Source organism: Ornithorhynchus anatinus, chromosome 3, assembly GCF_004115215.2.
Source record: "Ornithorhynchus anatinus isolate Pmale09 chromosome 3, mOrnAna1.pri.v4, whole genome shotgun sequence".
NCBI classification, from domain to species: domain Eukaryota; kingdom Metazoa; phylum Chordata; class Mammalia; order Monotremata; family Ornithorhynchidae; genus Ornithorhynchus; species Ornithorhynchus anatinus.
In genome coordinates, this window is record NC_041730.1 from 40,675,254 (window position 1) to 40,688,011 (window position 12,758).

At 45.7% G+C, this 12,758-nt stretch overlaps 1 protein-coding gene across 3 annotated transcripts in view; it reads right to left on the reverse strand.

The window, feature by feature from the left end:
• The window catches only part of SYT9 (synaptotagmin 9), a 90,963-nt gene that overhangs the window by 5,281 nt on the left and 72,924 nt on the right, over window positions 1-12,758 (reverse strand). For all 3 annotated transcript variants that reach the window (XM_029061426.2, XM_029061425.2, XM_029061424.2), the window contains exons 4-5: window positions 3,732-3,852; window positions 155-326 (exon numbers count right to left, since the gene is read on the reverse strand). In XM_029061426.2, the coding sequence (XP_028917259.1) occupies window positions 155-326; window positions 3,732-3,852 (293 nt within the window). The remainder of the gene's footprint in view (window positions 1-154; window positions 327-3,731; window positions 3,853-12,758) is intronic.

The window sequence follows — 12,758 nt, forward strand, 5'->3', positions numbered from 1 at the left end:
CAGAATTTAAACAGTGCCCATTTTCCTGTGCTGGGTTTTAAACCCACCCTGCTGTTTGACGGGCAATTCTCCATCCTGGTCATGGGCATTAGAACGCCCATCCTCTGTTCTATCAGATTTAATTTCCGCTCCATAAAAGCTACAGGTATCTCACCGGTCATAATCCATAACAGCGATTGACAGGTTAATTTGGTCAATGTTTTCTGGGGGCACGTCAAAGACTATGGCTTCATTGTAAACAGGATTGAGGGTGTTTCTCTTGGTGGACGTTTTTCTCTTCTTGAGCCGTCGGCCTTGGCACATTAAAGACACCTTCACATAGGGATCTGCAGAAATCAAGACGAGAAGCCTCCGTGTTGACACAAAAATAAATACGAAGCACAGCTGAGCACATCCCCTCAGTCTGTGCCGGGTTCTACATGCATAATTCATCTACCAACCCAGGGATGAGAGGCTGGAATCTTGCATGAATGAAATACCTGGGAAGTACAGGAGTAAAAAGATTTTCCTGGCTGAATGGATAGAATGAGCAATTCCGGAGTTCAGTGCCGGTTTGATGGGAAGCAGTTTGGGTTCAGCGCCAGACTGGTGGGAAAACCTCATTCCAGGCTCTAACTTCCTTCCCCTCTGTGGAAGAGGTGGAACTGGGCCCCACCTCTGAGCTCAGTGCTGATGGGGCCCTGGGACTCTTCTGTGTTCCTATGTACTTTTTAAAAAATGGTATTTGTTAAGTGCTTACAATGTGCCAAGTACTGTATAAAGCACTGGAGTAGAGACAAGATAATCAGGTTGGACAGAGTCTTTGTCCCACATAGGGCTCAGAGTCTTAATTCCCAATTTTGTAGATCAGTCAATCGTATCTCAGTCAATCGTATTTATTGAGCGTATTTATTTTGTGCAGAGCACTGTACTAAGAGCTTCGGAGAGTACAATATAACATTATAGATGAGGTAACTGAGGCACAGAGAAGTAAAGTGACTTGTCCAAGGCAGAGCCACTTGGGTCTGTACACCTTATACATTTTGTTACTTATCTGAACTCCGGCCTTTCAACTCTTTATACCCTGATGCTTCCCCTGCCTGTAATTCGTTTTAATATTCTCTCTCCCACTCTAGTCTGTAATCTCCTTAAGGCCGGGGATTGGGTCTACCACCTCTATTGTATTGTACCCTCCCAGTACTTAATATAGTGCTCTGCACACAGTAAATGCTCAATAAGTACCACTGATTGACTGAGTGACTGATTAGGCTGACCATTTCAGGCACCAGATCCCTCAGAGAAAGTGAGAAAATGAGAGTACTTCCCTGCTGACAATGCAGTCTGAATTGGGCTCTTTTCTGGAATGTGGGTTTTTACTCCCTAACAGGGAGTCGGGGGTTGGGGACTAGCAGGGGAAGAGAGTGGGGAGGTGTAACCCTGGTGCAAGGCAAATTAGGCTCTTCCCAGGCTGCTCCTGTAAAACTAATTTCTGTGCTGCCCAATCCCCAGAACCACCCACCATCTCTACTATTACTACTATTAATAATAATAATGTTGGTATTTGTTAAGCGCTTACTATGTGCCGAGCACTGTTCTAAGCGCTGAGTAGACATAGGGGAAGCAGGGTAGACATAGGGGCTCACAGTCTTAATCCCCATTTTACAGATGAGGGAACTGAGGCACAGAGAAGTTAAGTGACTTGCCCACAGTCACACAGCCGACAAGTGGCAGAGCTGGGATTCGAACTTATGAGTCCTGATTCCAGGGCCCGTGCTCTTTCCACTGAGCCACGCTACTATTATTACTTCTATTATGGCTGCTACTGCTGCTAATACTATATTGCTGCTGCTACTACTCCTACTCCTGTAACTACTGCTAGAGAAGCAGCCCGGGTTAGTGGAAAGAACCCGGGCTTGGGAGTCAGAGGTCATGGGTTCTAATTCCGGCTCCGCCGCTTGTCGGCTGTGTGACCTTGGGCAAGTCATTTAACTTCTCTGTTGCCTCAGTTACCTCATCTGCAAAATGGGGATGAAGACTGTGAGGCCCATGTGGGATAACCTGATGAACTTGTATCTACCCTAGCAATTAGAACAGTGCTTGGCACATAGCACTTAACAAATACCAACATTATTATCATTACTACTACTATTACCACTTCTGCTGCTGCTACTAATATGAGAAGCAGCATGTCTCAGTGGAAAGAGCCTGGGCTTGGGAGCCAGAGGTCATGGGTTCTAATCCCGGCTCCGCCTCTTACCAGATGTGTGACTTTGGGCAAGTCACTGAACTTCTCTGGGCCTCAGTTACCTCATCTGGAAAATGGGGATTAAGACTGTGAGCCCCATGTGGGACAACCCGATTGCCTTGTATCAACCTCAGTGCTTAGAACAGTGCTTTGCACATAGTAAGGGCTTAACAAATACTGTAATAATAATTATTATTATTATTAATTAATTTATTCAATAGTATTTATTGAGCACTTACTATGTGCAGAGCACTGTACTAAGTGCTTGGAATGTATAATTCAGCAACAGTTATTACTGTAACTGCTATTATTACTAGTACTGCTGCTATTACTATTAATTTACTATTGTTACTAGTACTACTTCTGTTGCCGAATTGTACATTCCAAGCGCTTAGTACAGTGCTCGGCACCTAGTAAGTGCTCCATAAATACTATTGAATGAATGAATGAATACTGCTGCTGATCCCAAGCACTTACTACAGTGCTTGGCACACAATAAGCACTCAATAAATTCAATCGGAGGAATGAATATTACTACTCTATTCCTGCCACTATTCCTACTATTGCTGATACTATTATTACCCTAACTATTATTACTCCTACTACGACTGCTGCTGCTACTGCTATCCTGTGGATTTATTCTATGGATTCTTTGGGTATTTCCTACGGATGCTATGGACGCGTTTTTGAATTCTACTGAAGAATCCTGCAGATTCTCTGGCTGCATCCTGCATATCTAGGGAAAAGCAGCATTGCCTAGTGGATAGAGAATGGTCCTGGGAGTCAGCAGGACTTGGCTTTTAATCCTGGCTCTGCCACTTGTCTGCTGTGTGACCTGGGGCAAGACACTCTACTTCTCTATGTCTCAGTGACCTCATCTGTAAAATGGGGATTAAGACTGCGAGCCCCATGTGGGACAGGGATGGTGTCCAACTTGATTAGCTGGAATCTACCCCAGCACTTTAGTAATGATAATAATGTTGGTATTCGTTAAGTGCTTACTATACGCAGAGCACTATTCTAAGCACTGGGGGAGATAAAGGGTAATCAGATTGTCCCACTGAGGCTCACAGTCTTAATCCCCATTTTACAGATGAGGTAACTGAGGCACAGAGAAGTTAAGTGACTTGCCCACAGTCACACAGCTGACAAGTGGCAGAGTCAGGATTAGAACCCACGACCCCTGACTCCCAAGCCCGTGCTCTTTCCACTGAGCCACGCTGCTTCTCTGTACAGTGCCTGGTATACAGTAAGGGCTTAACAAATACCATAAAAAACCAAAAAAATCAACAAACAAACAAGAAAACCAAAAAGAAAACCTCTAATCCCTTTCCAGCCTGTAAAGGTTTGGCATCAGCTCAATTTCAGTCAAAGCCACTCATTGCCCGGGAGTTGGGACCGGAAATCGGGTCTGGTCATCCCAAACAGGGGCTTTATGACGAAAGAGGAAAGGAAGTCTGAAACAGCTTTAGGAGATGGCAGCAGGGAGGCCATGAAAATCACCTACCTGAGGCTCCTGTGATATCCATTGCCTTTAGATTTCTTGCCTTTATAATTGTAATCGTCAGCCTGCCGGCAGTTGGAAGATAGCAGAGGGAAAACATCAAATCTCCCAGATCCACGTTGTCCTGTTAACAAAAACCACACACGCACACACAAGGGGAGACATTAAGAAATGCTTCCTGCTTCCAGCGATGTCCAGCCCAGAATCCCAGAGAAGAGAAGGAGAAACTTGGCCAACTCTTTGCTTTCCTAGCGTGGGGAGAAGAAGGGGCTGCTTCTTGTGACCAAATATCTGGGGGTTAGTCCAAGGTTAAGGGCATCATTTAAATTGTGTGGATTACCAAAAAGCCGGAAGGTAAAAAGTTTGGTCCTAGTGAGAGGGGGTTGAGGGAGGAACCAACAAGATAGAGAGAGGGCCAGGGCGAAAACTGTGCAGGCCAATCCACTTTAGCTTGACAAGTCCAAAACAGAACTCCTCAACTTCCCACCCAAACCCTTCCCAAACCCGTGACTTCCCTACCACTGTAGACAACGCCACCATCCTTCCTTTCTCACAAACTCATAACCTCGGCGTCATCCCGGACTCACCCCTCTCGTTCAACCCACATGTTGAGTTTTACTAACCCCCTTAACTCCCATTGCCATGCCCACTCTTGGTCACAGACTCTCTGGGACCAGGGGAGGCCTCCAGCTGGCCACGTCAAGACTGGTCTTTTGGTTTGTTTCCAGAGCCTACGGCTACCTGAGCTGGCAGAGAAACCAGATTCACCCCTCCCGATGTGTGACTCTGGCAGCTACGGTAGTTGTGCTTGGATTTATATTTCCTTTCTTTGTGTTGGTGTACTTTCCTGGGTGAATTTTGTTTCCACCCCCTGAAGCCTCCAACGGCAGGGGCCTCAATCAACCAATCAATCAATCAATCAATCAAATTTATTGAGTGCTTATTATGTGCCGAGCACTATGCTAAGCACTTTGGAGAATTCAGTATAACAGAGTTGATAGATATGATCCCTGCCCACAACAAGCTTCCAATCTAGAGAGGGAGACAGCCATCAATATAAATGAATAAATGACTGATATGTACATACTAGCTATAGGCTAAGGGAGGGGTGGGTAAAGGGATGAATAAATGTATGTTCCTTCCTCTGTCCCTCCCCTCAGCCCTCAAGACACTGTGTGTGTGTGTGTGTGTGTATGTGTGTGTGTGATTGATTAGACTGTAAGCCCGTCAAACGGCAGGGACTGTCTCCATCTGTTGCCGACTTGTTCATTCCAAGCGCTTAGTACAGTGCTCTGCACATAGTAAGCGCTCAATAAATACTATTGAATGAATGAATGTATGTTGTCTCCCCTTGTCACACCCTTGAGGGCAGAGCCTGTGCCTTCTCCTCCTTCTTCTGTTGCTCTTCCAAGCACTTTGTCTTGTCTTATGCTGTTGAGTCATCTCCGACCCATAGCGACTCCATGGACACATCTCTTCCATAATATCTCATTCTCCATCTGCAATCATTCTGGTCATGTATCCATAGAGTTTTCTTGGTCAAAATACGGAAGTGGTTTACCACTGCCTCCTTCCATACAGTGACTTGAGTCTCTGTCCTCGACTCTCTCCCATGCCGCTGCTGCTCCGCACAGATGAGTTTTGACTTGTAGCAGATTGTCTTCCACTCGCTAGCCACTGCCCAATGGAATGGAATGGAATGGAATGGGTGTTTACCTCTGTTTCACTCTCCCTCCCTTAGTTGACATTGGTAGAGTACTGGAAACTCTCCAGGTGTGATCCTGAGAGGGAATCCAAGCACTTAGAACAATAATTACTACTGTAATACTTCTTAGGTGTATATTATAATAATTTAGTATTTGTTAAGCGCTTACTATGTACAGAGCCCTGTTCTAAGCGCTGGGGGAGATACAGGGTCATCAAGTTGTCCCACGTGAGGCTCACCATTAATCCCCATTTTACAGATGAGGGAAATGAGGCACAGAGAAGTGAAGTGACTTGCCCACAGTCACGCAGTTGACAAGTGGCAGAGCCAGAATTCGAACCCATGAACTCTGAGTCCCAAGCCCAGGCTCTTTCCACTGAGCCATGCTGCTTCTCTATGTGACAAACACTGGACTCAGCACTGGAGTAGCTAAAAGAGAAGCAGTTCGGACACAGTCCTTGTCCCACATGGGGCTCACAGTCTAAATTGGAAGGAGAACAAAAGTGACACGTGGTTTAGAGGAAAGAGCATGGGCCTTTTAGAGATGAAGTACAGAGAAGTTAAGCGACTTGTCCTAGTTCTTGTAGCAGGCTGGTGTAGAGCCTGGATAAGAACCCAAGTCCTCTGACTCCTAGGAAAGGCCCACTCTTTCCTCAAGGCCTCACTGCTTCTTCCTAGGCTCCACTTCAATACTGCGCTCTCTGTGGGGGGACTAGTGAATCCTTTGATCTGAGGGACTGTCTAATTATTCCAGACCCTCTGAGAGGCCCTAGGCTCAGGCCAAGCATGGCTGAGGGTAAACCAGGCTGTGGTAGGTTTCCCAAGTAGCGCTATAGCTCCCATATTTCACCCAGACCAACACACTTGTGGAAGGAGAGAAGGAGAAATTATATATAGAGAAAATATATACACACACACACGCATATTTTCTAGTAACAGTCCACCACCACTGCGTGTATTTCTGAGTGGATCATGGTATAGAAAATGAACCAAAGTAGAACACTCGAGAGGAAGATGTAAAGTGACAGAATTACTTCTGCTCATCTCCTACAGCCTCCTGGATATTTTTCTCCTCAGAAGCCTCCTCGTCAGCTCTTGGGCTGGAAGTAAGGTGTCGTGTCATGCGGGGAACGTTTCTGGGTCCACAAAGTGCAGCATGTGACTTTGGAATAAATAGCAATTGTAGGATCATTTAACAATTTGTAATTAATCCACCAAGAGGCTACAATAAGACTTAGTGCTTAGGGAATGCAAAATGAGACATTCTTTCCAGGGTTGGGCAGGGATGTCTGTTGGGATTTTTAAGGTCTGCAGGATGGAGAGCTGAGGAGCTGGAAAGGCCTGGCTTTCCTGCCAGCTGGGAGAAATTTTTGGGGCTACCAGACAGCCAGATCTTCAAGGAAGCTGGGCTCACAGGTGAGCCCCTTTTCAAAGTGTTTAAGAAGAGCTTATTATGTGCCAGGCACTGTTCTAAGCACTGGGGTAGATACAAGATAATCAGGTTGGATGCAGTCCCTGTCCCACTTGGGCTCCCAGCTTTAATTCCCATTTTACAGATGGGATACCTGAGGCATAGTGAACTAGAGTTACCCAGGGTCACACAGCAGACAAGTGGCAGAGCTGGGATTAGAATCCAGGTCCTTCTGGATTTCAGGCCCATGCTCTATCCACTAGGCCATGCTACTTCTCAGCATAGTTCTTAGAGATGAGTCCTGGGGATGACAGACTCAGGAATGGACCTGGTTCTTATGTTAGGGATCTTCTCCCCAAAATCCTCGTCCAGCTGCACTGCCATTCCTTACTTCTCTGCTCTCTCCTATCAGTCAGTCAGTTAATCATATTTAGTGAGGGCTTAATGTGTGCAGGGCACTGTACTAAGCACTTGGGAAAGTGCAATATAATAATATAACGGATACATTCCCTAGCCACAATGAGCTTACAGCTTAGAGAAGCAGCTTGGCTTAGAGGAAAGAACACGGGCATGGGAGTCAGAGGTCGTGGGTTCTAATGTTGGCTCTGCCACTTGTCAGTTCTGTGACCTTGGGCAAGTCACTTAACTTCTCTGTACTTCAGATACGTCATTTGTAAAATGGGGATGAAGACTGTGAGCCCCACGTGGGACAACCTGATTACCTTGCATCTACCCCAGCACTTAGAACCTTGGTTGGTACATAGTAAGCACTTAACATCCTCATCATCATCATCATCATCATCATTATTATTATTATTAAAGAGATAGCCTCCTTCTCAGAAGCCTCTTCCTTTCTTCCTTCCTTTCTCTTTGCCTGTCTGTGAGTCCCCATCCTCCTCTCCCCTGGGTGATGGTTCATTATTTCTAAGATTCTGGATTTTCTTCCTCTCTGTTTAAGTTTCTCACTTAACATTCTTGCCAGCTCCTCACTGATTTTTTCCTATTCAGTTTTCCCTTTCTCTCATCCTGTGGGTTCCAGTCAGTCAGTCAATTGCATTTATTGAGCGCTAACTGTGTGCAGAGCACTGTAGTGAGAGCTTGGGAGAGTACAATGTAACAATATAACTAACACGTTCCCGGCCCACAGTGAGATTACACTCTAGGAGGGGGGACAGATATTAATCAAATAAATAAATTGACATATTTTATATCAATATATATATAACATAATTTGATATAAATCAATACAGATATGTGGGGCTGATGGGGGGATGAATAAAGGGAGGAAGTTGGGGTGATGTAGAAGGGAGACGAAGGAAAGGAAAAGAGGGCTTAGTCAGGGAAGGTCTCTTGGAAGAGATGTGCCTTCATTAGACTTTGAAGTGGGGAAGAGTAATCATCTGTCTGTTTCCTTCTTGATTCCATCTTTGTCTTTTCCATCTTTCCTACACCTTGCCTTGTATTATGCTGGCGAGTTGTATCCATCCCATAGCGATGCCATGGACACATCTCTCTCAGAATGTCCCACCTCCATCTGCAATCATTCTGGTAGTGGGTTCCATAGAGTTTTCTTGGTAAAAATGCAGAAGTGGTTTTCCATTGCCTTTTTCAGTGCAGTAAACTTGAGTCTCCACCCTCAACTCTCTCCCATGCCGCTGCTGCCCAGCACAGGTGAGTTTTGACTTGCAGCAGATTGCCTCCTACTTACTAGCCACTGCCCAAGCTGGGAATGGAATGGGTAGGTCTCTGTTTGACTCTCCCTCCGGTAGTCGAGGCTGCTAGAGTACTGGAAACTCTCAAAGTAGGATTTTGAGAGGGGTTTCCTGCGCCTACCTGCCAAGATTCTGAGGAGAGTCCAGAGGCTTCTGAGAAGGGGTCTTATGTCCAGCAATTGGGGAAGAGCCATAGCCAGGGGACTGGAGATCCAGGAACAGGGAAGAGAGGGTCTCCTACACTATGTGTGGGCCCAAAGCCAGGAGTTTCTCCCTCTCTACACTGCAGATCTCTTTGGCCTGGATGGAAGCAGACTCAAAGGGGAAAGTTTGAAATTCACAGAATCATGGAGTGCAAGAATAATAATAATAATTGTGGCATTAGTTAAGCACCTACTTTGTGCCAGGCACTCTTGTAAGTAATAATAATAATAATAATGATGGCATTTGTTAAGCGCTTACTATGTGCAGAGCACTGTTCTAAGCACTGGGGTAGACACAGGGTAATCAGGTTGTCCCACATGAGGCTCCCAGTCTTAATCCCCAGTTGACAGATGAGGTAACTGAGGCACAGAGAAGTTAAGTGACTTGCCCACAGTCACACAGCTGACAAATGGCAGAGCCGGGATTCGAACCCATGACCTCTGACTCCCAAGTCTGAGCTCTTTCCACTGAGCCACGGGGTAGAAACGATTTATTTGGGTTGGAGACAGTCCCTGTCCCACAGAGGGCTCACAATCTTAATCCCCATTTTACAGATAAGGAAACTGAGGCCCAGGGTAGTTAAGTGACTTGCCCAAGGTCCCACGGCAGACAAGTGGTGGAGACAGGATTAGAGCCCAGGTCTTTCTGACTCCCGGTCCCATGCTCTACATCCACTAGGCATACTGGGTGCAAATTGAGTAAACACTGAATTTTTGAATAGAACTGCAGCGTGTCAGCAAACACAAAATGAAACACATCTTCACCCAGTGAGGAGGTAGGACATAGCATCTGATCTTAGAGGAAGCTAGGGAGTTGTACAGCTGGAAGCACCAGCAGGTTCTATAGACATTTTGAATAGATCTGTGGACCAAAAAACCAATCTAGGTCAGTGGAAAGAAATTTCTGGAGGGTGAGGGGAGAGTTGGGGCTTTGGATTTCCCATTCCTAACCAAGAGAGTGTGAGTCTAGAAGGGTAGCGGAGTGGGTGTCTGTGGAAGCAGCATGGCCTAGTAGAAAGGGCATGGGTCTGGGAGTCAGAGGACCTGGTTTCTAATCCCTGCTCCTCCATTTACCTGCTGCGTGACCTTGGGTGAGTCACTTAACTTCCTTAGGTCTCAGTTCCCTCATCTGCAAAATGGGGATTCAATACCTGTTCTCCCTCCTAGTCTGTGAGCCCCATGTGGGACCTGATTATCTTGTGTCTACCTCAGCGCTTAGTAGGTGCCTAACAAACAGCACAGTTATTATTAAGAGAGAAGCAGTGTGGCTCAGTGTAAAAAGCCCGGGCTTGGGAGTCAGAGGTCTTGGGTTCAAATCCTGCCTCTGCCGCTTGCCAGCTGTGTGACTTTGGGCAAGTCACTTAACTTCTCTGTGCCTCAGTTACCTCATCTGTAAAATGGGGATTAAAACTGTGATCTCCATATGGGACAACCTGATTACCTTGTACCCCCCCAGTATTTAGAACAGTGATTTGCACATAGGAAGCACTTAACAAATACCACCATTATTATTATTAAGGGTAAGCAGCTTACCGACTCCTCCAAGCATGTTGGTGCTCCTTTGAATGGAGAAACCACTGAACTGATCCTGTAATTGCAATGCTTGTGATTTTATATTCTCTTGAGACACCCAATTTGGTATTCATCTAGAACTACACTGGCATGCTGTGTGGACACATAAAACTAAGCAACTTGTTTACTGTTCCCAACCATTAAAATGACTTTCCTGGTGCAGTTTACGAGCATCGAGTTTTTATCTAACTCATTATTTTAGCTACAGTTTCCAGAGCCTTCCCAAGAAGCTCAGGATTTCTCTTGGGAAAGAAATATTAAAAACAAAAAACTAAAAACACCCTCCTTTTTGATTTGCGAACATTTAAGGAGGTTAAATTTAGCCAGAACATTTAGCTGTGGTGTTTAGTAAAACTGGAAGGAACAAAAAAACCCCTTTATTAATGAGGAAGAAAAGTCATTTCTTTTTCTGAGCGATAACTAGGACTCTCTGGCTAGACCAATGTGAATAATTAATCCGGTTTCACAGAGAAGGTGCTCTGGGACATAGATTTTCGTCCTCCCTTTCACCCTCCCTCCTTCTCTCTCCCGCAGTGTCAGAGAGTTGGCCTATTTTTAGCATTTCCCATCCTGGTCTAGTTCACTGAGGGTGTGGGGAAGGATCTGGAGTTGGCTCTGCTCTTATTTGGTCTGCGGCCTGGCTGTGGAGTTTGTTTTTGATCCTCGGTACACTTGTAACAAAGAGCTTAGTCAGTGAATCCAGCTTTAGAAGCACATAATAATAATAATAATAATTGTGGTATTTGTTAAGCATTTACTGTGGGTCAAGCTCTGTGCTAAGCATTAGAATAGATACAAAATAACAAGGTCCCTCATGGTGCTCTTAGTCTACGTAGGAGGGAGAACAGGTTCTGAATCCCCATTTTACAGATGAGGAACCTGACCCTCGGAGAAGCTAAATTACTTGCCCAAGGTCATACGCAGGTAAGTGGCTGTGTTAGGATTACCCCTGAGAGTGGGTAAATAAAAGGTGCAAATCCAAGTGCAAGGTCGACAGAAAAGAGAAGGGGAGAAGAGGAAATGCTTGAGACTACCACATCTGGTTGGAGTCCCCTAAAGCAGTCTCTGTCTCTTAAGAATCTTCTGAAGAGAAGCTTGGAGCAGATGGAATTCCCTTCATGGGGAGGGAGAGAGAGAGGGAGGGAGGTAGAGGGAGAAAGAGAGTGAGATTGCTAGTGTGTACGTGTGTTTGAGGAGCAGTGCTTTCCTTCAGGCCCAACCCCGTCTGTGTGGAAACCTGGAGATGTCTTTCACAGCCATCTTTGGTGATGGTGAAAGCCACGGAGTGCTCCCTTTGGGGATCCTGAAGTCAATCTCCCCAGCCAAGGATAATAATAATAATAATGGCATTTGTTAAGTGTTTAGTCTGTGCAAAGCACTGTTCTAAGCACTGGGGAGGATACAAGGTGATCAGGTTGTCCCACGTAAGGGCTCACAGTCTTAACCCCCATTTTACAGATGGGGTAACTGAGGCCCAGAGAAGTTAAGTAACTTGCCCAGAGTCACACAGCTGCCAAGTGGCTGAGCCGAGATTTGAACCCATGACCTCTGACTCCCAAGCCCGGGCTCTTTCCACTGAGCCATGCTGCTTCTCTATCTCACTGCTGCTTCCATCACAGAGGAAACAGCTGGGCATGGTTGGCTGGCTGTTACATCACCCACCTTGGCTCCAGCCAACAGAGTCTCCACAGACTTTAACAGACAGCAGCATGGTCTAGTGGAAAGAGAACCGGCCTGGGGATCAGACTCCTGGGCTCTAATTCCCACTCTGCCACTTGCCTGCTGTGTGATGTGCTCTGCGTCTTTATTTCCTCATCTGTAAAAATAATAATAGTCGTGGTATTTAAGTGCTTACTATGTGCCAAACATTGTACTAAGCACTGGGGTGGATACAAAATATTCAGGTCTCACATGGGGCTCGCAGTCTAAGTAGGAGGGAGAACAAGTTTTGAATCCCCTTTTCATTCATTCTATCATATTTATTGAAAGCTTACTGTGTACAAAGCACCGTCCTAAGCACCTGGGAGAGTACAATACAATAAAAAGACACATTCCCTGCCTTCAGGGAATAAGAACTGCAGCAAAAAGGAGTTAAATGACTTGCCCAAAGTCATACAGCAGATAAGTGGCAGAGCCAGGATTAGAACCCAGTTCTTCTGACTCCCAAGCCTTTGCTTTCTCCAGTAGGCCATGCTTCTTCTCAGTGATTCCAGAAAACTTCTCTCTCCAACTTACACCGAGTCCCATTTAATACAGCATTTAATACAGCGCTTGGAACACAGTAAGTACTTACGAAATTTCACAACGTACTATTCTGGTGATGATGATTATTATTTATACTATCTTAGTCTGCTCCCTGGCTCCACAGTTGAACAGAATGGGAAGTAGTGTGCTCTAGTGGATACAGCCAGGCTTGGAAGTCAGGAG